The sequence below is a fragment of the Bubalus kerabau genome, chromosome 8 (genome assembly GCF_029407905.1).
Source record: "Bubalus kerabau isolate K-KA32 ecotype Philippines breed swamp buffalo chromosome 8, PCC_UOA_SB_1v2, whole genome shotgun sequence".
NCBI classification, from domain to species: Eukaryota; Metazoa; Chordata; class Mammalia; order Artiodactyla; family Bovidae; genus Bubalus; species Bubalus kerabau.
This window is the reverse complement of record NC_073631.1, coordinates 97,005,991-97,033,860: the sequence shown is the minus strand read 5'-3', so window position 1 is coordinate 97,033,860 and position 27,870 is coordinate 97,005,991. Positions and strand designations below refer to the sequence as shown.

The window sequence follows — 27,870 nt, the reverse complement described above, 5'->3', positions numbered from 1 at the left end:
CTGGGATGACCCAGAGGGATGGGATGGGGAGGGAGGTGGGAGTGGGGTTCAGGATGGGAAACACATGTACATCCATGGCGGATTCAGGTCAATGTATGGCAAAACCAATACAATATTGTAAAGTAAAATTAATTAATTAATTAAAAAATAAAAAAATAAAGATAAAAACAAAAAACAAACAAAAAAAGCATCAATTCTTCAGTGCTCAGCTTTCTTTATAGTCCAGCTCTCACATCTGTATATGACTGCTAGAAAAACCATAGCTTTGACTAAACGGACCTTTGTTGGCAAAGTAATGTCTCTGCTTTTTAATATGCTGTCTAGATGGGTCATAGCTTTTCTTCCAAGGAGCAAGCATCTTTTCAATTTCATGGCTGCAGTCACCATCTGCAATGATTTTGGAGCCCAAGAAAATAAAGATGAGTTTAATTGGCTTTTATTTGTGAGAAATTAACATTCTGAGTTTTAAGTAATGAACTAAAGAACTTTTGAAACAAAACTTGTCTGTTCACCAAGGGCTTGCCTGCTTGGTGAACATCAACCTTTGCCCTTTGTTGTACCCCACCTCTTTGTGGACCCTGATTGCTTAGCTTTGCAGGTGACCTAGGGGCTCTATGGGGCTTCCCTCATAGCTCGGTTGGTAAAGAATCTGCCTGCAATGCAGGAGACCCCAGTTCGATTCCTGGATCAGGAAGATCCCCTGGAGAAGGGATAGGCTACCCACTCCAGTATTCTTGGGCTTCCCTTGTGGCTCAGCTGGTAAAGAATCCGCCTGCAATGCGGGAGACCTGGGTGTGATTCCTGGGTTGGGAAGATCCCCTGGAGAAGGCAAAGGCTACCCACTCCAGTATTCCGGCCTGGAGAATTCCATGAACTGTATAGTCCATGGGGTCGCAAAGAGTCGGACATGACTGAGCGACTTTCACTTTCACATTCACTAGGGGCTCTATAGAAAGGCAGCCTTTCTTGGGAGGAACTCCAGGTTGGCCCCTGGAAAGTTGGTTGGAAAATAGGAAGGAGGTGCATGTTTGTACTTTCTGCAGTTAAATCAGAAAGGTTCAAACAATTATTTGCTGTCATATTTAGAGTACACTTTGCTCGTTTTGAATGTAAGCCTATGCAGATAGTTAGCTGGAGCCTCTAAAGAAAAAAATCTCTTTATTCCTAAGTGACTGCTTAGTAATCTACATAACAAATGAGCCATTTTGCTTCAGAGATGTGAAATAGGCATCTATAAGTGAATAGTTTTTGAAACTAAAGTTGTTAAGACAAAGTTCATCTTTTCACAATAGGGTTTCCCCAGAAAACCCTCTGAACTCTATTGAAATGCAACTAGTTTGAACTTGGAAAGCATATTCCAATAATAGGCCCATGCAATTAGCCTCTACTATATTGGAGTGAATGCTGGAATTTTTTGTGTATTATCATCATCAATTGGTGTTAGTCCCAGGGCAACCACATAATAGCTATAAAACCTTGATTGAGAGATGCAGACAAAGGTTTCTGTCTTACTCATAGGCATGCTTTAGTTCTTGAAACTAAATAAATGTTAGGCTTTTAAAATCTTAATACTTTTTTGGTAACCATCTGTCGATGGTAAGATTAAGAAATGGTGCTTCAGAACAATGTCATTATTTTGAATTAGACAAAAGTGTCGAGGGACTCTTCATTTAGTGCCATATTCATAGGAGACCTTGTGTAGAATTGACATAGTGGTGTGCTGGTGAATGCTGAACAACCACCCATGGGGGGATAAAGCCCTTATTTGTAGCAGTTACTGATTTTTGAGGTACAAATACTCCATCATGCCTGATTTTAGACTACAGATGGGAGGTCATTGAACTTGAGAAGAGATGCATGTGATCAGCAGGCTTCAGCACACTGTTGAATTCACCGCAGTCACTAAACGTTTGGAGTTTTACAGCCTGTACCTTTAATGCTTGTCTCATTCCTGACTTGGCGATTGTCCTTTGCTTTCCAAAAATTAGCATTGGGGATGTATAATGTATTAATACATACAATAAAATCTGGCAATTTCAAGTGTAGATTTGGTGAGTTTTGACAAATGAATAGCTAGTGAGCTAGTGAATTCGCTCAGTCACGTCTGACTCTTTGCGACGCTGTGGACTGTAGCCTACCAGGTTCCTTAGTCCATGGAATTTTTCAGGCAAGAGTACTGGAGTGGGTTGCCATAATGTATAACACACCGCAGTCTTGTTACCTCTTCTCCATGCAGTTGCCAGATTGATTTTTCCAAAAATCTTGCTTTGCATCCACCACCCATCTGTGCATAAAACCACCACTGGCCATATACTGTCCATAGGATAAAGGACAAAACTCCATGGCCTTGTGCTCAGCTGTCTTGCCACTTGTTGGCTTCTCTGGCCTTGTTTATTACGGCTCAACTACATGAATCTCTTATTCAAAAAAAAAACAGAACCAAACAAAACCTGTTCAGCTGATTCCTGGCACAGTTCCTGCATCCGTCCCATTGCTTGTATCTGTACTCTGCTTGTAGCACTGCTGTACCTTCACTTTGCTTCTTTTCTCGACTGTCTGGCCTTTCCGTAAATCTGGCTTAGACCCCATTTTCTTCTTGTACAATCAGGTCTTGAGTAATTACACCCTCATCTGACTGAGTGTACTGCTGTTCGGCCTTTTAACTTTGCAATCTATATTGAAATCTCAGGTTTTTTGTGGAGTAATTTGGTCTTGTCTAGCAAACTTGTTAACTGCAATAGGGTAGAAAATGTTGTACAGCTCAATTTTCAGCACATGGCTTTGCTTTAAAAAAAAAAAAAAAGACAATAAATTGTTCTTGTTGACAGTAAACTTTTCAGTGGTTCTTCAAAATCAGTCACCAGCTCAGTGACACTGTTGGGGTGAATAGTACTGTGCTGTATTATAGATCTCTTCGGGGATGCAAGTTTGATTTGTCACAGAGTGAAAAAAAACGTATAAATGGACAGTCAAGTTTCTCAAAACCAGTGTTAGTCATTAAGATGCACATTGGCGCTTTTATCTCTGCCTCACACATTCATCCAAAGGTGGTTAGCATCATGGACTTTGAACTCTTGGCAAGACTTAAACATTTAAAGTAGGTCCCAAAAGAAAAGCCTTTGTTCCTTTCAACCAGCCTTATTTCACGTTTTCAAGTCCTAGTAAGAAGTCTGTAGGGTGTATCTCATTGATTTCCTTCCTGTTCCAGGAAGCCATATTATGGTATTCTGAAAGAACTTTTGTGTCTTTTTTAGTGACTTTACTATAAGCAATTTGTTTTACTTTATCTGTTTAAAAAAAAAAAAAATTGCAGATGTGCTTGTTGAAATCTGACATTGAAGATAACCTAACAAATATTTAGGACAATTATAGGTGCCTTTCTCTGTTTCACAGCCTACCTTGCAGATTTCTTTTCTTCCGTCCTTTAAATAATGGATGTATTCAGGTTCCTCATCTTTTGGTAGTTGGCATGCCTTTCTTGGGTGCTTTCATCTATGATTGCTCAAATACAAATGTCTCCAAATTTTAAAAATTCCATGTCTCTGGCGTTCCAGTCTCGGATAGCCAAATGCCTACTGAACATCTCCAGTTACCTACCCTTCAGAGACTACAGATTCAACATGTCCTAAATGGTACATCGTCTATAAGTCTTATGCCCACTCTCATGTTGTTGCTTTCTTGCTGAATGGTATCAACCATCCCCAGATAACTGAAGCTAAAACCTTGGACTCATCCTTAGCATGTCCCTTTTCCCTCACCTTCCCAATCAGTCAGATCCACCTCAAACATTTTCCTTAAATCCTTTTCCTTAACTCTGTTTGAAGATAGGCTAACCTCATGCTTTGTTGGGAGAGTCTTTAATTGGGGGGTGGACTAAGAGCAGATCCATTTCCCTGGCCTCAGACTAACCAAACTCGTGAGTCTGAAATTGGAAAGCTAGTATATAATTTTCAGTGTATTCTCTCCTAGACATAGCTAGAAGCCTATACCATAATTAGAATGTTATCCGAGAAGGAGTCAGAACAAAAGTGATGTGATGAATCAAGTATTTAATGGCTTGTCATGATCAAATGATGCTACCGTCCGTCTCGTAACAAACAGGGAGATCCTTTGTGACCAGAAAACTCATCCGTGAGCAAAAGGTCCTCTTCTCCTGCCCACTTACTTCAGTGGCCCCTACCAGCCTTTCTCTTTTCCATTGTTCTTCAGTGCTTGCAGGGCAGACCCTTGTTGTTGAATACCTTGTTTCTTTCTTTTTTAAAAAAATATTTACTTATTTATTTTGGCCTTGCTGGGTCTTAGTTGTAGCATGTGAGATCTAGTTCCTAGACCAGTGGTTGAACTGGACCCCCTGCATTGGGAGCGGGGAGTTGTAGCCACCGGACCCCCAGTGAAGTCACTGAATACCTCGTTTCTTTACATATATAAGTACATTCTTTCTGGCTCTGCTTGAATCTTGTTATGCAGCAAACCAGGCTTTCTGTTTTAGATGGCTTGTGCCTCTCTCTTATTAGCCATTATCTGTTGATCTTCAGTTGAACTTTGAGGGCCTTCTTATTTCTTATGTTTAGAGAAAACTTCATTGTAGCTGCCAAGAGCAAAAGGCTCATTTCCCCTTGGGTTTAGCTAGCATCATTACCTCCTGAAAACACCCTCTCCGTACCCCACCCTCCTGAATTTAGAGCATCCTCTGTGCTCCTCTGTAGCACCTCTGGGTAACCCTTACCGTAACACTCACTTATTTCACCACTTGGTAGTTGGTTGCCTATTTCCCCACAAGAACTTGAGCTCTCTGAGAGCAGATCCCACTTTGTAGCCATGGTGCCTGGCGCTCACTTTATTTACTTTAACCAAGTGTTTGTTGAGCACCCACCATACTCCAGACAAAGAATAAGTCAGATATTAGGTTCCCTGCCATCTTGGAACTTACATTTTCTGGAGGTTAGGGAGAATGAGATTAGACAAAATAGTACTATAGTAAGACCTAGAAGGAAACAGACCTTAGGCTGAAGTAAAGAATAGTTGGGGGTCTGTTGGGGTATACACTCCAAGTGATGAGAAAGATCAGTGAGTGAGTGGCATTTAAGACACAACATAAAGGATAAGAAGAAGCAAAGTATCTGTAGAAACAGGGAGGTTAAGGCTAGCCAGAAGTAGCCATTGCAGAGGCTCTGAGAAGGGCAAGAGCTTGTATTGCAGGGAAATGAAAGACCAGCATAGCTTGAAAGGGAGGCAGAGTAGGGCATGAATGTGTTGGTTATATTATGGGTTTGGATGAGTAAAATAAGACAACTGTTGATATGGTGATTCATACAGGTTAAGATTTGTTTGCAACTGGATTCAGCATTATTTGTTAGAACTTGTGATTCTAGATGTTCTTTTTGTGTATTCTTTTCTGGAAAGATAGTTTTCACAAATAATGATTGGAAGAGAACTGAGAATTTCAGTCTTAACGTGTGAAACAGCTTACAGTTGGCCAGACACTCATAGGAAGTGCCTTTTTATGCCTAAATTTATCTCCCTAGGAACCTATAATACAGCCAGTTTAGCCTTCTGTATCATTGAGAATTTTTCTCTTAGTCTTACTGACCATCATTATTTTCTGCTGGTCCACCTACTATTTCAGCACCAAGTCCTCTCTCCCCTCACGTATAATTTGTCATAAAGTTCATTCAGCTCTTAGAAATCTCTTTGAAACATGGCTTCCTTTCTGTCCTCCTGCTCCCAGTCGGTTCCTCCCTGTTCTTACTGATCAGATCCCAGCTGGCCTTCCCATCACTGGCTCCCAGACAGCTCTGCAGCCTCACTGGAGTTAATCTTCCTAAATCAAGACAAGACTGAGCATACTCCACCCTTCTCCAAAAGCTCTGGTCTATATGCTGAGTGGCTAAGAGCACTGACTTGAACTAGGCTGCCTGGGTTTCAGCCCCAGCTCTACAACTTGCTGGTTGCAGGAGCCTGAGAGGGTTACTTAGCCTGTCTTTGTAATAACAACTCGTCTCCCTGGGCTGTTGTGAGGGTTGTAAGTTAGTACAAAAGGCTTAGAATGGTGCTCAGGGCATTGTAAGTGTTGAAAGGGCTAGCTGTTAATATTTGTGACTAAAGGGGAAGTAGCAATTTCTTAAATTGGGGAGGGGCTGCACCGGCATAGAAATTGGGCTGAATGCTATCTTTGGAACAAATTATAGGTTAATTATCCCCTCATTAGCAGTTGCTAACATCAATATTATTAAGGACCTAGGCATATTAAAGGTAAAAAGTCATTATGTGCTTAACTCTTCTCAAGATTGAAGAGCTGTAATTTCAGCTTTGTAGGTTAGTAACTAAGGTAGATTAGATGAATAGATGTACCTTGTTAAATCTGAGGTTACTGTCTTGGAAGTATTCATGATAATAGCAAATACTGAGCCTTAACCTTAATCCTATGATATATTTACTGTTGCCTCCTTTGTGCATTGAGGGAAACGAAGGCACAGAGAGGTTAAGTGGCCTGCCCAAGACCCGTGTGGCATCTTGAGATTCACGCTAATGAACCCCCTCTCTAACCACTAGAACTCCAGACAGTATTATTGTGAGATCTCTATTCCTGGAAAAGAGCCCTATACCTTTGGGGAACCGGAACTCTGCAACCCAGTGATGTGAAACTGAGTGGCAGGGATTGGTACGAATTCTCTGCCACCCTGTCAGTCTCCAGCCCGTGCCTATGCAGCCCTGGATTTTATTGTCTGAATAATGCCAATGCTGGATATTGTCTCTTGCTGTTAAAGTGATCGTAGTGGTTTTAATAGAAAAATTCTTCATTACACTCGGCAGAGTAGTCAGGTATTGATTGATCCCTGGGCGGCTTCCTTTCTGTCAGCTGGGATATTCGTGAGTCACCTTCCTTGGCTGTCTAGCCAGCGTATACTTGGGGAACACACGCCACCTGATCAAGCCTGAAGAGTAGGGAAGGTAAGTTTTTGAGGGAAAACATTCAAATGCAGATACTCAGATACTCATCTTGATGGGTTTAAGCATCAGGAGACAGTCTGTCGCAGTTGAAGGACAAATAATGATAGATACATTTATTTCTTTGTTTGCTTAGTTTTTTTAGGGTGGTGATTATTTCTTTGGGAAAAAAAAATCCTGAAAAGAAAAAAATCTTATAGTACTTTGTGACTTCAGTTCAGTTCAGTCTCTCAGTCATGTCCGACTCTTTGTGGCCCCATGAACCTCAGCACACCATGCATCCCCGTCATTAACCAACTCCTGGAGTTCACCCAAACCCATGTCCGTCGAGTTGGTGATGCCATCCAACCATCTAATCCTCTGTCGCCCCCTTCTCCTCCTGCCCTCAATCTTTCCCAGCATCAGGGTCTTTTCAAATGAGTCAGCTCTTCGCATCAGGTGGCCAAAGTATTGGAGTTTCAGCTTCAACATCAGTCCTTCCAATGAACCCAGGACTGAATTCCTTTAGGATGGACTGGTTGGATCTCCTTGCAGTCCAAGGGACTCTCAAGAGTCTTCTCCAACACCACAGTTCAAAAGCATCAATTCTTTGGTGCTCAGCATTCTTTATAGTCCAACTCTCACATCCATACATGACCACTGGAAAAACCATAGCCTTGACTAGATGGACCTTTGTTGGCAAAGTAATGTCTCTGCTTTTTAATATGCTATCTAGGTTGGTCATAACTTTCCTTCCAAAGAGTAAGCTGCTTTTAATTTCATGGCTGCAGTCACCATCTGCAGTGATTTTGGAGCCCCAAAAAATAAAGTCAGCCACTGTTTCCACTGTTCCCCATCTGTGTGCCATGAAGTGATGGGATCAGATGCCATATCTTAGTTTTCTGAATGTTGAGCTTTAAGCCAACTTTTTCACTCTCCTCTTTCACTTTTATCAAGAGGCTCTTTAGTTCTTCTTCACTTTCTGCCATAAGGGTGGTGTCACCTGCATATCTGAGGTTATTGATATTTGGCTTAGCAGTAATATTTATATGCCCATTATTACAAGATCTTTCTTTTGTTTTCTGTAGTCAGGTAAACTGTGTCGTTTAGTAAGTTGGAGACTAACATAGTTCTTTGAATGTTGACTATCTGTTGTTGAGGGATTCAGTTCTGTAATTCTTTTGTGAGAATTCATTATTTTGTATGCTGTAACAGCAAAAGTAGTTCAGTCTAAGGGGAGCTATTTAAAATATCAGAAGCACCCAAGAAATAAGAAGTTAACATTCTACTTGAGGGGATAAGTAAAAGTATAAATGATCTAAGTATTTAGAGAAATAAGTAAGATACTACTCCGGTCATTTAACTGAGTGATGCCATGTTAGACTAAACTTGCCTTGTTTTCAGTTTTTTTTGCCCAACATGGTGGATCCTTTTCTTCTGGGTGACCCAGCCAGGGCCTCACTTGAGTTGGTGAGAAAGAGCACTGGCCAATTTGAAGCTCAGATGGCAATTGGGGTAGTTTTTAAAGATTAACTTTGTTTCACTTTAAAAGCTTGAGTGCCAATTCTGGTGAGAGTATCAGGAAAACAGGTTGGCTCATATGACAGTGTTATAAAGTGATTGTACGCAACCTTTTTTGAAGGACATTTAGGCACTGTCAAAAGTACAGCAAGATTCATGTACTGAGATGTTCATTGTAACATTGCAATAGCAAAATACCAGCAACAACCTACTGTTCAGTAATGGATTCTTATTTATTTAATTTATAGTACAGAGATATTTCACAGGCATTTTTTTAAGGGAGCTTAGGTCTGTATGTACTAATAAAGATGTTTTCTGTGTATAACCCAAAGAAAGGTGTTTACAGAAGAGTTTACACCTGTGTGTCTGGGTGTACATGATGATGTTAATGTATGTATATATAAGCCTTAATATAAACAGTAGTAATATCTGGGCAAGTGGGATTAGAGAGAGGAATGGGGACGCTGCTTTATGCCCCAGTCACATTTTAAAAGACAATTTTTTAAAAGCCTAACACTCAGTGCTTCACTGCCAGAGATCATTTGGTCGTACTCTAAGGTGTTCTCAGAACTGCGCTCTGCCCTGTGATTGTGGTCCCGGAACACTGTCTCACTTAGTGGCACCTGAGCCTGTCAATCCTTCCTGTCCCCATGGTGTAAACACAGGAGAGGGAAACCTAATAGATTTGTCACCTTTTCAGTGCCAGGTTTTCTTACTATATATACACCCACTGTTGTGTATGTCTGGGTTTATTTTTTCTTGTTTTGCTAAATAACTTGATTTTTTTCCACATTGTTTAATTATTCAGGAAGTAATCCTTGTGAGAACCTTGATTTTTTAAAATTTCCTAGCAATGATTCATAGCAATACAGCCTTTCTTCTATTTACTGTTTGTATATATTTAAACGTCAAACCTCTGTTTAAATTATTATTAATCTAGCTTCCATATCACTTACTTACCATTCCCATGTCTCTTCATTGTACCCAACAACCCATTTCTTCCTAAGCACTAACCATTTCTGTTGGTCTCAAGCTAGCAAGCTCACTAGCATGGCAAGAAGGCTTCCTGTCTCAGCTCCGTCACCTGTTCCTTGGACGGTGCTTTAAATAGCTGCAGCCTCCCTGTGGTTGTATCGCATTGCAAACCTAGCGTACAGTTCACTTTCACCTCACGTCTCTTGACTTTCCAGGGTTTTCTACTGTTCAGTCATATTGGGGTTATTTTCTTATGGTAGGATGTTTCTCTAAAAGCAGCTCCCCCCCAACCCACCCCCACCACCATTTTAAAGTTTCTTTTGCTTCTTTTCAGTATGGACTTTTTTTTAAAGCAACAGTCCAGTTTCTGTTGAAATTTTTTATCTGAGTTTTTTCATTCTAATTGTGTATAAAGGTAATAAATGAAGGCAGCTAGTTACTTGATCCTATCAAATAGGACATTTGCCTACTCAGTACCCTTTTATATACTATAGTTCTTAAGCAGAATTTCAGTCGAGAAGACAATGCTATTTTCTATATCACTTTAGATTACTTTTTAATCCTTTTCTTCCCCGTACTTTATCCAGGCCTTTATTAAATTTCCAACAGAGCTATTACCGCTCATAAGTCTTCCAAATGGGTAATGGAGACTGGACTCAACTGAACGAAGGCACATTCATTTGTTTTGGAATGCAGAGTTCTCTACGTGGTGGATTGCACTTTAATTTAGCATCCTATCCAGTGTATTTATCTGTAGTTCTGCCTTTTTCAGTGTAAAATCTTGACAATGATCTTGAACCTGTTACTTATTCCTTTGTACATATATTGCTTTAAAAAGCCTGAGTCTGTGCTGCTCACTTCCAACTTACAGTTTTCATGAAATCAAGGTTGTTAATGCTTGACACCCGCTTTGCCCAGTGACCGTGCTGGAGAAGTAAAGGGAATGGAGGCGTTGGTCATTCATGTTCTGGGAAAGAAGCATGGGGTGAGGAGGCTCAGACCAGGGCCATGGAGCAGTGATTTGTAAGAACAAGCCAGTTGTTATCTTCCGTTCTTTCATCTGGGTTTACAGGCATTTGTTTTAATTTTAAAGAGCTTGCTTTAAGAAATTTTCCTTGAGATTATTGAAGTCATAAAATTATGATGGGGAAAAACTGGTCTCCAGAGACACAAGCTCGTAATTAGCCAGTGCCGAGAGGGAAGGAGGAAGAGCCATGGCCTGGGTTGCACATCTAGGTCTTTCCATCTGTAGCTCCATGACCTTAAGATGTGTTGACTGTTCTTTTTTTCTTTTTAAGAGGTGACTGACTGTACATTGATACCTAAGATCTTCTCCTTCTCATTTCTGTGATCCATTTGTTTTTCACTTGTCCATAATCTTCATCTCCTGAATGGGTGCCACTGCTCAGTATTTATTAATTTTTGCACATCACTTTGCAGTTGTAATATACTATATGTCACTTTTAGAGTACAGAGAAAATATTTCCTTTAAAATGTCACTGCTTACTGCGAATGAATATGCCTTGATTAGAATATCTGTTATGTGTTATGAAACACATAACTTAATTTTATTTTCATTGATTGGCATTGTAGCTATATGTCAGGTGTTAGGGTAAAAACTGCTCTGCTACATTTAAAACCAACAAAGGAAGTAGGTTGTCAAGGATTTTCTGAGAAGAGAAGAATGCTGGAAATATGAATATAAATATACTGCATAGATATTCCATAAATCCGTATTAGCTTCTTACTGAGAAGTTGCTTCATGATGTGCATTGCCCTGCACTGTGGATGGCTTGGTGAAGTCGCATGCATCACAGAAGAGAAGGTAGAATGTGTTTTAAATAGATGTTTCCGTTAAGATTTTGCAGATGACCACTCACGTTTCTTTATCATCTCTGGGGAAATTATACATTGCCTGTGACTCTGAAGTTTTCAGGTACTATTGTCATCTGTAGGGTTGTGATTTATGTGTTTTTTTCCAGCCTGCTGTGATTAGGTAGTATGCCTTTGGAATGACGGGGTTCTTTTTTCTGTTTCCTTCTGTGGCATGTGAAGCATGGTTTCATGTACCTCCATACTGAGGACAGGAGAACTGGAGATTGTAATTAAGTACTGGTATCTTTCAGTACCTGCCAAGCAGAAAATGTGGGTTCAATCCTTGGGTCAGGAAGATACCCTGGAGAAGGAAATGGCAACCCACTCCAGTATTCTTGGCTGGGAAATCCCATGGACAGAGGAGCCTGCCGGGCTACAGTCCATGGGGTCAAAGATTCAGGTACAACTTAGTGACTAAACTACAACAATAGCAATCTTTCAATGTGTCCTATCTCTAAAATTTTCCCCAGATTTTTTTTTTTTTTAACAATTTATCTAGATCATTGGTTTTGATTTTCATTGTGGACTTGATGTCTCAGGAATGTTCTGTGACTTGAGAATCTTGCCAGTCTTTTATTTTTTTCTCTGCAGTTCAAAGGTGTATTCCAAGTTTGCAGATTTAAATTGGACATTTGACCAGCTGATTTAGTTGACAGTGAGTGTCCCCTTTCCACAGAAGTAGAGTGTAGTTAAATATATATATAGGCTTCTGATTTTAAAAAATGATAAGTATTGGATATTAAATAAAAAGAAATAATTTCATTAAGATGTTCAAGTGTACACAAAACTAAAGGTTTAATGAATGCGCATTACCCAAATTGAAATTTTGTTAATATCAGTATTTTCTCCCACATCTGTTTCTCTTCTTTCTGAAATATTTTAGGGCAAATCCCAGACATTGTTACCTGCATCTATCAGTAGGCCCCTCTTAAAAATACTAATATTTTCTTAAGTAACCATAATAACATTATCATACTAGGACAGTGATTTATTTTTAACATGCTGTGAATCAAGCTGTAACAAACCAAACTACGAAAAATTTTATGAGTTATTGAGAATCCCATGGATGGAGGAGCCTGGTAGGCTATAGTATAGTCCATGGAGTCGCTAAGAGTCAGACACAACTGAGCAACTTCACTTTCACTTTTCACTTTCATGCGTTGGAGAAGGAATTGGCAACCCACTCCAGTGTTCTTGCCTGGAGAACCCCAGGGACAGGGGAGCCTGGTGGGCTGCCGTCTATGGGGTCGCACAGAGTCGGACACGACTGATGCGACTTAGCAACAACAACAAGCAAGAGTAATATACTATTAGGTAATACATTATTAATTTGTGTACATGGATTTATACATTTTTAGTTAATAATGAACAATGTGTTGTTGCCATAAAATAGCAAAGCATCAAAATTTGTAAAGTAAAGTGCTGTTGCAATTTTATCAGTAGCCTTCTAAATATTTTTAGGTGGTTAACTTGAATTTTCACTTTTTAGAAAAGTTTCTAGTTTTTAAAGCTTTTTAGAAAATGTAAATCTTATTTCTGTTTTGACTATATTTTCTTGGTCTCAAGATGGTATCATAGTTTTTCCATATTTCCCTTTGTTTTCTCTCACTTCTGCATCTGGGTCATCTCTGACTATTTGACTTTGTAAACCTGCTGTATAAAAATTTTTGTGGAGTAGGAGTGGGTCTTAGATTTCTTATGTGTGTTTCTGATACACTTCCTTTTTCTAAAACCCACCTCAAAAAAATTATTTTCCATAACATATGACTCTTAATTTTTCTTTTGAGTTTTTTTCTTTATTATTTGGGAACCTAGTAGCAGAATAATGCTTCTAGGGAAGAGCTAAGTTATAATGATTTTCCCATTTAAAAAAACAATGTTTACTTAGGTCTTGCCAGTGTTTGCTTTGGTGTCTGACATGGAAGCTTTAAGTAAAAGCATAAACTTGAGAAGAAAAAAATACCCACACACAGAAAAACTCCAAAGGATAGTGTAATTTATAGAGTGCTGGGTGGTAATGAACATGCTTGGTTTTTAACTTAATTTTTGGACTATCTTTGTTAAATTTAAAAAATCATGCATGCTACTTTTTACCACTTAGATAATGAGGCTTTCAGTGTTCAGTATATCATAATAAGTTGTCAAATTTTTTGCTCTACTTACTTCCGGACAATACATATTTACTTTGAAGAAGGTGTTTTTTTATTTTTTTAATTTTGGCTGTACCATGTGCCTTGTAGGATCTTAGTTCCCCAACCAGGGGATCAAACTTGTGCCCCCTGCACAGGAAACACAGAGACCTAACCACTGGGCTGCCAGGGAATTCCCTGAAGAGACTATTTTAAAATAAGTCACATCCCCTCTGATAACCACACATTGGGCTTCCCACGTGGCACTAATGGTAAAGAGCCCGCCTGTCAATGCGGGAGACACGAGAGATGTGGGTTGGATCACTGAATTGAGAAGATCTCCTGGAGAAAGGAATGGCAGGCAGCCCACGCCAGTGTTGTTGCCTGTAAAATCCCGTGGGCTGAGGAGCCTGGTGGGCTCCAGTCCGTGGGGTTGTAGAGTCAGACACAACTGAGCACACGTTTCCCTCCAGAGTTGTTTGGCTTGCTTTAAACCTGAAAACATAACAGCTAAAAATTATGTATTGGAGAATGTCTTACTTAGAATTACTTACCCTTTTTTAAAAAACAAAATTTCATGAACTTTGGTTATCTGATTTTTGTAAGCTACCATAGATCCATTTTAAGGAATGGTAGCCCAGTGACAGCTCTCAAACGTGGCTAGAGAAGGAAGAGAAACTAGGAAAAGAACCTGCCAATCTCTTCAGCCTAAGAGTGTGGGAAATTTCTATTTCAGGAAAGAAGTATATTTCTTAAAGGGCATCATTGTATTTTGTAGTACTGTATAGCAGCAATCCTGCGTTTCCATAGCAAACCATCTCTCCGTCTACCTAGCTGTACTCTTTCTACTCTAAACTCTAATACACTTTATGCAAACTTTTTTTTGCGTTTACTTGTACAGATCTTAGAATCTTTTGCTAAAATTTAAGCTTCTTGAAGGCAGGTTCAGTTTCAGAGTGGTTTTTATTTGCCTTGTAATATGTGTGTGGGAAATGTGGAGCATAACTTTCAGTAGAAATTAAAGCCTGTGATCTTTGTGAATTTAATAGATGCTAACATTATACTCTGCATAGCCCAGCTTATGGATTTCTGTTAAGTCATGTAGAAAGCATAAGTATTTCATGGGGGGTGGGAAATACAAGGAATAAAACTGCTGAACTTAAGAGATAAGGCACAAGTATATTGTTTTGGTGATTCCTCTTGACATTGTATTACACATTGTATTGTACATGGTGTGTGTATGTTTCCCTCTTACTACCTTTCATCTTTTTTGCCCTATGCTTATTTTCTCAGTAGCTTTTATTTCTGCTATTTTTATTATTTCTCCTTTGAATAGAAGTCTCCCTTCCTCTTAACACAAAGAACACAAACATTTAAAAACTTTTTTAAAAAATTTAAACTTTCATCTCAACAAGGAGCCTTTGATATTACACATGACCCGTTTTTTTCTTATAATTTAAGCAAAGCCATGTCTGTAATTATTATTTTGCCCAGAAGCTATTTGTCATGAATATGCAGAAGCCATGCTCATCTTCCTTCATTGTGGTTAGATTTTTCTTAGACATCATTTTGAATCCACTTAAATTTGATTCTTCTAGAATTTGACTATCTTGACACAGTATTCTTCTCTTTCAGTGTGAAGTCTTTGTTTCCTTAAGTACTAGATCACTTGCTAAATTTTTTGTTTTTGGGCCACACCACACGGCACTCAGGATCTTAGTTCCTTGACCAGGGATCCAGCCTGTGCTCCTTGCAGTGGAAGCATGGAAACCTAACCACTGGACTACCAGGGAAGACCTGATCGTTTGCTAATTTTTTTCTTCCTCAAACTAAATATTGGACCTCAGGAAAATGTTGGATTGTTTTGTAAGCCCTTAAAAGAGTTACAGTAGCTAAGTTCTTCTAAATTGTCATGCTTGTTAAATACTAAAGTTCTGATAACTGACTACATTAGCTTTTCAGAACTTATAACAAAATTTCAAACGAGAGAGAACGTATAATGAACCCCCATGTACTGATCATCAGATACAGTAATTGTTGACTCGAGGTCAGTGTCCTTTCTTCTGTATCTCTCTCTCCTAAATGAGTTATTTTGAAGTAAATCATACACATATGTTTTAATAAATATTTCAGTTTATATCTCTAAAGGAAAAGAATTCTTTGTAAACATAACGCCCAAAGTATTATCTTTGTTATTTTTGAACATTACTGGATTAATAGACATACCATATTTTTATCAAGAAAGCTAGGTAGAAAAAAAAAAAAAAGAAAGCTAGGTAGAGAAAGTTGCCTAGTTTCTTGAACTTTCGTAATGTAGTTAATCTCAAGGAGAGTTGGAAGCAGACTGATCTGAACATGTAGATAGAAAGCCATGCAAATAGCCTTTACCTTCTTCACAAAAGAAGCCCATTCTTTATCCTGGTCACTTACTGTCATGGACACAGCTCAGGGAGGTCACCATCTTTTATCTTAATAACTCATTATCAGCAAATTTAGGAAATCATGCCGTCTGAATCCTTGACCTGTTTAACAGACTTAGCCCTTGACTCGCTTTCTGGAAAATCCCAGAACTACATAAAAATCATTTCTAAAATCCCAATAGACACGTTTTGCCAAGAATGTCAATTATCTCTTGACAGTTTGGCATTAACCTTTAAATATTAGATTGTGTAATCATAGTGCCATTCAGGGAAAATAAAGTGGTGGGTGGCTGGCATTTTAAAAGTGAAATGAACTTGGGTTCCTGGGAATGTTGATCATTATTCTACTGAAAATGCTGATATTCCTTAATAGTGAAACATTAAGTAAGTAAAAAGCAGTATTTTACAAATAACTTAGAGGTGAGTAAAATGCGGGTTTTATGGATTTAACATATTTTTACCAGACCAGTATCTGAAGGGTGTCTTATATTTTCAGACTTTGAAAGTGAGGCAGTAATGAAGGAACCTTCTAGTGAGTTCCCACCAGGCTACTAGTCTGACCAGCACATATCCAAAATAGATCATTATTTTTGTCATTGTAACCTGCCTTCTCATTTGCCTTCCTCGCCCTTGACTTTACAGCAGAGAGCAGAAAGAAACTCATGGCCTGTACCGTAAATACACATGGTAACAGTAGTCAAGTAATTTTATAGTTTTTCTGGGCAAGTCATTCATTCATGGTGATGGAATGACTTATTTTTAATGCAGTGTTTTTCTTTCAACTAAACTTAAAAAAAATTTTTTTTCCCATCTGATTTAGTGTCTGTACCATTGCAAGGTAGCATAAATTTAGCACAGCTTCTTCGTTTTACCAACTTTGTAGAAGTGTTTAAAGGTTTCTTTCAGTTTACTTTTAGCTTTTCATATGAAATGGACCATAAGAACTCTTTAATTTACAGTATAAGTGTAATTAAAGACAGACCCAGTGTATCTGGAATGTGGGTTATACCTGGGATCCTGGGAAAGAGGAGATCTGGAGCATTAATTTCTAATCTCGTTTTAACATGACCTTTTCGAAAGGAGAATCTTCTTTGGAAAATAGATAAAAGCATGAACTAATCCCAGACAGATCACAAAATGAAAGAAACTCACATTTACTGCATCCACCTAAAGGATAGAAAAGATATCTTCAATTTTCCAGAGGGGACATTCATGTAGATAACTTATAGTTTTAAATAATTAATTAACTGATTGCTATAGATCAATGTCATTCATAGCAAATTAGGTCTGATAGGGAATGCTGCTTCTACAGATTTTTATATTGTAAAATTAGTTTGACTTCTTTTATTAAACTCATTTATTCCTCTGCTACTGCTGCTAAGTCACTTCAGTCGTGTCCGACTCTGTGTGACCCCATAGACGGCAGCCCACCAGGCTCCCCCGTCCCTGGGATTCTCCAGGCAAGAACACTGGAGTGGGTTGCCATTTCCCTCTCCAATGCAGGAAAGTGAAAAGCGAAAGTGAAGTTGCTCAGTCGCGTCCTACTCTTCGCGACCCCATGAACTGCAGCCCACCAGGCTCCCCCATCCATGGGATTCCCCAGGCAAGAGTATTGGAGTGGGGTGCCAGTGCCTTCTCCAATTTAATCCTCTACCTTACTCCATTATTATCCTTGCAGTTTTTTTAGTTGAAGATCTGAGATATCTTATGTGGCACTACAGTATATTCATTTTGACTACTTCTGGATACCTCCCAATTAAACAGGAGCATATATTAGAGGAGCTCTAGATGGTGAGAAGGCATTAGTATACACTAATAGACACTAATAACAGCCTGTTGTATAAATGGCTTATAATTCTTCAACCAGTTTCCTAGTCATAAATACTTAAATTATGGACTTCCCTTTCAGTCCAGTGGTTAGAACTCTGCTTTCACTGCTGAAGGCCTGGGTTCGATCCCTGGTTGGGGAACTGAGATCCCACAAGCCATGTGGCATGGCCAAAAGAAAAATTCAAGACAAAAAAATACTCAAAATACTCAAATTATTTTCATTTTAAAGATTTATGGTAAAAAAAAATTATACATACATCAGATAGTCTTACTTTTAGTAAACTTTTTAATTAAATAGATATACAGAAAGGGCACAAATCATTTTTGTAGCTCACTGATAAATGGAAGTGTAAACGTGTAATCCACACTCTGGAAATCCCCTTCAAACCCCTTTACAATGACCATAGTCCCCACTAGCCGGTAACTGTCCTAATTTCTAGCATCTTGATTCATTTAGCCTGTTTGAACTGTGTGTAAATGGAATCACACTGTATGTGCTCTTTAGTATCTGGCTTCTTTTACTCAACTGTAATGTCTGTGAGAGTTCATCCATTTACTTGTAGTGGTGGTTTTTATTTTTGTTTTTGTTTTTTTCTGACAATACTGTAGGGCATGTGGGATCTTAGTTCCCCCAGCAGGGATCGGACCCTCACCCCTTACGTTGGAACTATAGAGGCTTAGCCACCGGACCACCAGGGAAGTTCCGGGTTCATTTTTTATTGCTGTGTAATACTCTGTTGGGTGACTGTACCACTGTTGTTTAGTCGCTAAGTTGTGTCTGATTCCTTTGTGACCCCACGGATTGTAGGCCACCAGGCTCTTCTGTCCCTGGGGATTTCCCAGGCAAGAATACTGGAGTGGGTTGCCGTTTCCTTCTCCAGGGGATATTCCTGACCCAGAGATTGAACCCAGGTCTCCTTCATTCGCAGGCAGATTCTCTCCCACTGAGCCACCAGAGAAGCCCAGCTGTACCATAATTTATTCTTTTTATTGTTGAACTTTTGGGTTGTGACCTAACTTTTGGATATTACACATAGTGCTATATGAACATTCTTTTTTAAATTTTTTAAATTTATTGACTGGGCTGGGTACTTACTGTCTCACAGGCTTTTCTCTAGTTGTGGCAAGTGGGGGCTCCTGTCTAGTTGCAGTGCAGGGGCTTCTCACTGTTGCTGAGCACAGTCTCCAGGACAGCTGGGCTTCAGTAGCTTTTTGGTTCCTAGGGTCTAGAGCACAGGCTCCATGATCTTGGTGCATGGGCTTAGTTGCCCTGAGGCATGTGGGATCTTCCTGGACCAGAGATCGAACCTCTGTCTCCTGCACTGACAGGCAGATTCTCTACCTTTGACTAAGCCACCAGGGAGGCCTTTTATGAACATTCTTAAACATGTATTTTGGTGAACATAGCTCTTCCTGTCTACTAGCAATAGTGCTGATGGATATAGGGCATATCTGTGTGCAGCTCACCGCGCCAGCAGTTTTCACATGGTTGAAACTGGATCACTCCTGCCAGCAGTGTTGTGTTTTGTTTTTTTTAAAATAACTTCAAAGAAGTGAAATTTAAGTGAAAGAGTAAATTCATTTTAAGTTTTAGAGTATAGTGTTTAAATTTGTTCTCAGGAATGCTAATTTATATTCCACTGAACACTGGGTTTTATCCAGCTCCTTCATCTCTATCAATTAATAATGGAAAATATCTCATTTTTAAACTACTTTGATGAGTTGGGCTTTTTATAGCTTAATTTCAGTTTTCTTAACTTGGCTGTTCTGGCCTTTTCTTCCTAGTTTGTGCTTTGTCCTTGGTTTTTTATAATAAAGAAGTTTAAATGTGCATGTGTGCTTGCATCTGCTAGTTTTTCCCCCTGTGGTTTCTGCCTTTGGTGTCATTCTTAAACCTTTTTATCTCCAAAATTTTTTTGTTTCTTTTCTTTGAGAACTTAATTTTAATTTTGTTTATTGTAACTAGATTTGACTTTTTCTTTCACTAATGCAAGGGAGCTTTTTTGGTTGTTTTGTTTTTTAAAGCAAGCACTTACTTTAACTTACTACATTAGCATTAGCTTTGAAATATTTGTAGAGGGGTGTCAGAGTGTGACTGGCCAGGAAGAAGTTAGTACACCAAAACTTACATTCATGTGTCATCTGACCATGAGAAATGAAGCCAATTTTCCAGTGTAGTTGCCATTTGAATCCTTTCAATGTGCATGTTATTAAAAGTAGATTTTGTTTAGAAAAGAATGAGATCAAATAGACTACATTATCTTACTTAATATCTCTAGTTGCTCTTAAGCAAGGACTTTGCCAAAAATACACCTGACCTCTGTTCTGTGACCTACAGGACAGAGGATTTGGAGAGTCAAATTTCAAGCCTTAAAAAATAACATTTTTCTCTATTTAAGAGATCACTTAAATTTTATTTGGCATTTTTCTTTTTGTATAATAGTACACATAATTAAAATGTAATTTGTACTTCTGATTGAGAAAGATGAGGCCAGTCTGTCGTATCTTCTTGTGGTGGGTTGTTTTTTGTTTTTTTTTTTAATGTTCCAGTGGGATTTGAGAGTTCCCCAAAGCCCCCACCACCTAAAATTTTTATCACCAAAGTCATTATTGGGTTAGACCACAAAGCAGAGACAAAACAGAAATTAGACCAGAAGCCCTATCATCTGGAAATGGGTTGTTTTGGTTTCTGTAATTGAATCTTAGTACCTTAAAAGAATGAGTCTCAGGACACATAAAATTGATGAGGAAGAGAACACAGAAGTGCCGGTGCTCTGTGTTTTCGAGCCCCCAAACACACAGAACTAGAGGCAAGCCTAAGGAGGATAGAGGTTTGTGAGTGAGGAAAAGAATAGCTGAAAATAAATACTACAGACAAAGTTTAAAAAAATATATATATATTTTTTTGTTTGTTTGTTTGTTTTGCATTTGGCAGTGCTACTTATAGCACAGTTACATCACTAGTCATTTCAGTTGTTCTCTAAGCCAGGAGAAAATTATCAGGACTTCCTTAGAAAATCTGTAATTTTAGGCATGCATTTCCAGTTCAAGAAAATCAGTGTTTTGCTGAATGCTTGAATTTGACTAAAGGGAACACTGGGTTTATATTAAAGGATCATTGGGAAGAGGTTGGGGTGGGGAGAGAACAGAGGGGAGAAAAGCTAAAATTAAGTTCCTGTTTTTCATTTACTTACATACACAATGTAGTCTTACACATATTACATACTTAACCCATTTATTCTTTACAGAGGTCTGTAAAATGGTGTTTTCCTGATTTGCCAAAAACAAAAGGCTCAGGGAGTGAGTTTACATTATTTTGTCTAGCCTCAAACCCACCAAATGGCAGTCCTGGGATTTGAGCACCAATCTCTCTGAATCTAAAGCTCATTCATATTCTTTTCACAGGATTATATATTGCCTTTTAAACTACCAGAATTATTATCATATTTTATATTTTATTGGTTTCTGGTAGACTGTTGGTAACACTTTCATTGGCATATCTTAGGGGTACCATCTTTAGTTCTGGGTAACATAAAGCCTGTGTAATTTCCTTTACCTTCCACCTTAGTATTGAGAGTAAGCATGAGGTTACTATCCTAGGAGGACTCAATGAATTTGTAGTGAAGTTTTATGGACCACAAGGAAGTAAGTATATGTGTTGGTATGTTTTTCTATTTTACTTATATTCCTTAATAGACAATGTGAATATCAAGATAGATGGTGATATGTATAGTTCTTGAAAAGTAAATTTAATTGAATTCTAGAACCAGTAAGGAAATCTTGCTATTAGGATAAATATTCTATATGCTTTCTCTTATCTCTGTGTTAGTCTGACTTAGTCACTTAGTCATGTCCAACTCTTTGCGACTCTATGGACTGTAATCTGCCAGGCTCGTCTGTCCTTGGAATTCTCTAGGCAAGAATGCTGGAGTGGGTAGCCATTCCCTTCTACAGGGGTCTTTCCAACCCAGGGATCAAACCTGGGTCTCCTGCATTGCAGGTGGATGCTTTACCATCTGAGCCACTAGGGAAGCCCTGTGAGACAGTATTAAACATAAATTGTGAATTCTGGGTTTTGTGGAAATGTTTTTGTTGTTTGGGGGGAGAGGTGGGTTAGGCACAGGATAGACTGAGATAGTAAGCTATTACTTACCAAATAATTGAACAATGTTTGAAGAATCAGGTAAATTTGAGAGAGAAAATGAATCTATGCTAATTCTAGATTTTTTTTAAAGGAAAGCATTACATTTGAACATAGAGTACCTACTAGTTATAAGAGTTCCCTGACTTTTGAAGGAATTAATTTGCAAGATTCTCAAAAGAGATTAGAATTTAATGTTTAACTTACAGTCGGATTCTGTTTTCTAATTTGGAGACAATTCTAATGTTTTAACATTTTTGCTTTTATTTCAGCACCATATGAAGGCGGAGTATGGAAAGTTAGAGTGGATCTTCCTGATAAATACCCTTTCAAATCTCCTTCTATAGGTATGTAACTACCCATTTTCTTTCCTTAGAGAATTTTGAAATGGAGGGGAAAAAAAAAAAACAACAAGCCTACATTTTATGGGAGTTAATTAATTCCAGAAGTATTTACTCAACTGAATTTTCCCCCTTTTTTTGGCTTAGGTTATTTAGTAATTTTAAGGAGGGACTTCCATAGTGTGATAAAAAGGTGTTTAAATATATCCTTTGCATGCTTATAATGACTGTAACTCTAGATTTTTCTGTCTTTTAGGGTCAAATAATTTTAAGACCCACTGTCCATTCAGGCTATTAGCAGTAAAATAATAAACATCTTAAATCTCATTTTAAATGCCAGATTGTTGAAATGAATATTATATAGTGCCTGTTCTAGTTCTGTCATTTAAAAATCCTCCTTATTCCCTACTTTTGCTTTTGTTCACTCCAACTCTGTGTACCGTTTTCCATTCTTTCCACTCCAAATCTTTTTAACCCTCTAAACAGCTAAAGAAAGTAGAATAGAAACAAACCTCAGTAGGGTTACATAAAATACCCTCAGTGGGGTATTTTTTCCTCACCTTCATCTTGTGCCATAATTGGTGATATTAACTTACCACCCCCATTAAGGCATTGACAGTTTAGGTATTAGCATCAGATACTGCGGGGGTATATTTTGGTTGAGCTTGATACCTTTAAATTTGAGACTGTAGAATGGTAGTAACTTAGCTAACTTAAGCCAGCTTTTAAAATTTTCATTCTGTAGATGATTTTTATATGTTACAAAGAACTGGCCAATTTTAAGAAGGAAGAAGAAAATAAAATTGGAGTATGTTTAGAGCGTTCTCCTTCACAGTGAATCACTTATTCAGAATTGTCAGAGCTAATGCCAAAACTCTTGGAATTTACACTTCTCCCTTGCCCCTGAAAAAGGGTTTTTTAAAAGAGATGAACCAAAGACATTCTGAGCTTTGTGTTTTAATTCTAAGCCCCCATATTTCTGTCTGGGATAAATAATGTGAAAATGTTAGTAATTCCCAATCAAATGCAGTGACCTGTCCCCCTTACATCTAGCTACTTTATATGTTTTACAATTTAAGGCTATAAAAATACTATAGAGCATCTATAATTCCTTTTTAGTCTGGGAACTCTTAATGTTCATTTTAAGAATAAACTGGTAATTTCCTCTGAAGGGCTCTTAGCTGAGTTTTAAACTTGGTAATTAACAAGATGGGCTTGCCTCCCTGGTGGCTCAGTGGTAAAGAATCTACCTGCCAATGCAGGAGACACAGGTTCAGTCCCTGGGTCGGGAAGATTCCCTGGAGAAGGAAATGGCAATGCACAGCAGTATTCACACCCGGAAAATCCCATGGACAGAGAAGCCTGGCGAGCTGCAGTCCATGGGGTCGCAAAAGAATCAAACATGACTTAGCAACTAAACAACAGTTGAGGAGTTTATGGATAACTGAATTGGAAATCTTCCATTGCTATCAGAACCTGCAACTGTAGAGTTATCAGATGGTGATATAGGAAGGGTACTCTGAGGTGTTGAATCTTTGAGACAATTCCTGAGTGTATCTGACTTAATACCTTAGCACAGGTGGGACAGCAGCTGTTTCTCAGTTCTAGTGTGGTGGGATATAGGTAGAATCTTTAAACCTTTATAAACAGAATATCCAAACCATATAAATTCATTCAGGTATATTTCATAAGTAACTATTTACCTATAGAACTGAAATTTTGCTTGCTAAATCTAGCAGTAAATTTAGTTTTGTTACCCTAGATTCCTAGTCAGAAAGGAAACAGTATAGCTTGATGAAACTGACAATGAACCAAGAAGTGCAATTACATATCCTACAGAAATGTAAGATTCTCAAATCTTAGCCTGTTGCCAGGTAACAATTATTTCATCATAACTTTCAAAGCAAAACTATCTGAACTTCAGACATAGTTTGTTAACAAGTGATGCAACAGAAGCCTCTGTACTTTCTTAAGTTAATGATGTAACATGAAATTGGTTAGGACAAATGACTAGGCTAACTTAACTTCTTGATAATTTTTCCTTTCCCTTTCTGTGTGCTTTTAGACCTTGATGATACCTACAAATGTGTATGTACCATCTTTTCTTAGGGAAGTAGATCTAGTTGAAATATTTTACAAGCTGTCCTTGTTTCCTCCAGAGGAAGATTGCATAAGAGTTTTAATCAGTCATGTGGGGTGACCCATTTTCAGGTCATCAACAATGTAATTACTGTTGCAATGTGCTTTAAACATTTTGAGAGGTAGTGGGTCCTGCCGAGTAGGCAAGGGTTTGTTTTTGAATTGTATAGATAGCTGCAGAACTATACAGAAGAGGAGATAAGATAAATCCAACCTCACTGTTCTTTTTAAACCCTGCCTCCATAGATTAAGTGTTTTGATGATTAGGTCTTGCTTCGGGTTTTAAAATATATATCTGTGTATACTTTTTTGTTTCATGTTGCTGTGTATATTTTTTAATTGTATAAATGCTCCTTATCTATAAGAATGTAGGAAGGTCCAGGTGAGCAAAACTAAAGAAAAATTAGAATGTCTTCTAATCCTGTCCCTCAGTGGATATTATTATTTACATAAAGTACATAAAAATGTATTTTAAAACATTTTTCTCTAAGTGTATATGCAATGTACTTTTACAGGTAAACTGTAAACTCCAAACACAATTTAAGGGAGTTTTCAATAGTTACCTGACTGCTTGACGTGTAACTGAAAAAGTCCTTTTAAAAACAATTTTCATCTTTAAGTAAGTAAATTAACTCCTTAATTTACTTACATCTTAACTCCTCTTTGGAAAGAGAAGGAATATTAACAGCCTCCTGGGGAAGTTACCAGCTTACTCTTAAAAGCCATCATTGTTCCAAACATCTTAATAAGCTCATCTTTTGGAATTTTACATTCTCTTTGAATATCATGAGTGATGGCAAGTCTTGATGCTTTGAAGCTGGATATAAATTTTTGAAATGGCTAAAGGTCATTTAATTCCAGAGAATAAGATGAATTGAAAAACTGAGTAACATCAGTTGAAGTCTATAATGATATATGATTATGAAACTGACTGAAGTTTAAGAGTTATGATTTACTTTTTAAACTGGCCCTTTGGGCTCTTTCAGAAAAAAATTCTAAAACTCCTTTAATCAGTTGTAACATCATTGAAATATTGGCATCGTTTTCCAGAGAGACTGCTTTGATATAAATCATATTTGAATCTCTGAGTTCTGATTTATTTGAAGGTCCAGACTTTTCTCTCCTCATTCAGAAACTAGAGAGAGAGCAGCGCTGCTGGGCGTGTCACCGTGTAGTTAGGAGGGTCTGATTGGTCAGTGGCTGGGTTATCAGGAAAGAATGGTTCTGGCCCCAGTTCTCCTTGACTCGGATGATACTTAGCTTTTTGTTTCCTCTTCTAGAAAATGAGATACTGTGATTAAATGGACTGTGCATGTTTGATACTGACCAGTGTATTAAATATTCAGGATATATGATATATGGCATTCCACCAGATACTTAGGAAGGCTGTATATAAGGCTTTCACTAGATGGGAGGGAAAAAATATCAATGTATTTAAAATATTGCATTTGCTCTAATGATAGCATTTCATTGCTTTTTAGAAGTGTGACTCAGCACCTCAATTGAGGAAGAGAATATATGGAGGAGATAGATGTTTACACGAATTGTATCTCATGTATTGAGAATAGAGTCTTTACAAAGCTTCAGAGAGGTGAAGGTGAACATAAGGACTTTATAAATACTCTTTCAAAACTGCAAGTAATGCCCAGTCCATGAAGATTTTGTTCTATCCAAAGAAATGGCTGCGGAGACGGTCATTTTCCGTACTTCTCTAGATTCACACTTTTCAGTCATTACACATGTGCTCAACTAAGAAAAAGCTTTTACCCATCTAAGGAAACAGACTTGCAGTTGCTGCCTGGGGGGAAATAAAGATGAGTGATTCCATGTATAAAGACGTCACGTAGAGCAGTGTTTTCCTAAAAATGAAAAATAACCAATTAGCATAGGATACAAAATAGTTTTGTATCCAATCCAAAGAATGCAAAGATTGAAAAATGAGAAAATATATGACTTTCTAAATTGGCAAGTTAAACATTGTTGGCAAAGGTATTATGATACAGCCAACCTAGCAGTATATATTGATAGAATTTTATATCCTTTGAATGATTTTACTTAAAATAAGGAAATATTCAGACCTGTACACTAAGATTAATGCACAGGAGTATGTAAATTGCAGTGTTATTTTTAAAACTTAAAAGTTGGAAGCAACCTAACGACTCAGTTGATAAATAAAGTAGTTAAATTATGGTTCCTTTTATCCCCCCTCTTTCTTAGGCCGCATAGCATGTAGGACCTTTAGTTCCCCAACAAGGGAGAGAACCCATGCTCCCTGCAGTGGAAGCATGGAATCTTAACCGCTGGATTCTGCCAGGAATGTCCAAATTACAGTACATTTTAATGGACAAAATGTTTTACAGCCATTACTCATATTTTAATATTTTAATACTATGTTTATTTTTTATTTATTTTTTAATTGAAGGATAATTGCTTTACAGAATTTTGTCATCTTCTGTCAAATCTCAACATGAATCAGTCATAGGTATAAATATATCCCCTCCCTTTTGAACCTCCCCCACCATCTCCCTCCCCATCCCACCCCTCTAGGTTGATAAAGAGCCCCTGTTTGAGTTTCCTGAGCCATACAGCAAATTCCCATTGGCTATCTATTTTACATATGGTAATGTAAGTTTCCATGTTACTCTTTCCATACATCTCACCCTCTCCTCCCCTCTCCCCATGTCCATAAGTCTATTCTCTGTCTGTTTCTCCATTGCTGCCCTATAAGTAAATTCTTCAGTACCATTTTTCTAGATTCTGTATATGTATTAGAATACAATAGTTATCTTTCTCTTTCTGACTGACTTCACTCTGTATAATAGGTTCTAGGTTCACCCACTTTATTAGGACTCAGATGCGTTCCTTTTTATGGCTGAGAAATATTCCATTGTATATATGTACCACTACTTCTTTATCCATTCATCTGTCAATGGACATCTGGTTGCTTCCATGTTCTAGCTATTGTAAATAGTTAACACCATCTTTAATGAAAGAACACACAAAAGGGAATCCTCTGGTGGTCCAGTGGTTAGGACTTGGTACTCTCACTGCCAGGGGCCCAGGTCAGGGAACTAAGATCCTGCAAGTTGCACACAGTACAATGAAAAAAAAAAAAAAGATAAAATAGTGTAACTATAATTTTTTTCTATGCAAATACCAAGTTTGAATGCCAAATTTTGGCTATAGTTATCCATTGCTGTTAAAGGAATTAAAGCCATTTTCCTGTAATTCCCAAATAGTCTATATGAAGTTCCCTTTTATTAAAAAAGTAAGTATTTAAGAAACTTATGGCAAGTGTGTGTCTTTCGGATGTCCTGTCTGCATCTTTGTCTGAGTCTGTGCTTTTCCTGTCTGTTGTTCCAGAAAGCCATCAAGCAGTCCTTGGTCAGAATTCTCAGTTTGCTAAGGGCCTACTGGCCCCCATGTTTCCCACCACTCCCCTTAATTTTTTTCCTTCAGTTTTAATTACTTGTGCATGTAAGTGTGACACAACTGAAGCAACTTAGCAGCAGCGTGTAAGTGTACATACTGTGTCCTTTGTCTCTCTTGCTTACAGTTTGGTTTACTCCCTC

At 38.1% G+C, this 27,870-nt stretch overlaps 1 protein-coding gene across 1 annotated transcript in view; it reads left to right on the top strand.

Annotated features, from left to right (window-relative positions):
* The window catches only part of UBE2H (ubiquitin conjugating enzyme E2 H), a 100,431-nt gene that overhangs the window by 35,080 nt on the left and 37,481 nt on the right, over positions 1-27,870 (top strand). The window contains exons 2-3 of the mRNA XM_055590907.1: positions 21,246-21,322; positions 22,091-22,165. Of these exons, the coding sequence (XP_055446882.1) occupies positions 21,246-21,322; positions 22,091-22,165 (152 nt within the window). The remainder of the gene's footprint in view (positions 1-21,245; positions 21,323-22,090; positions 22,166-27,870) is intronic.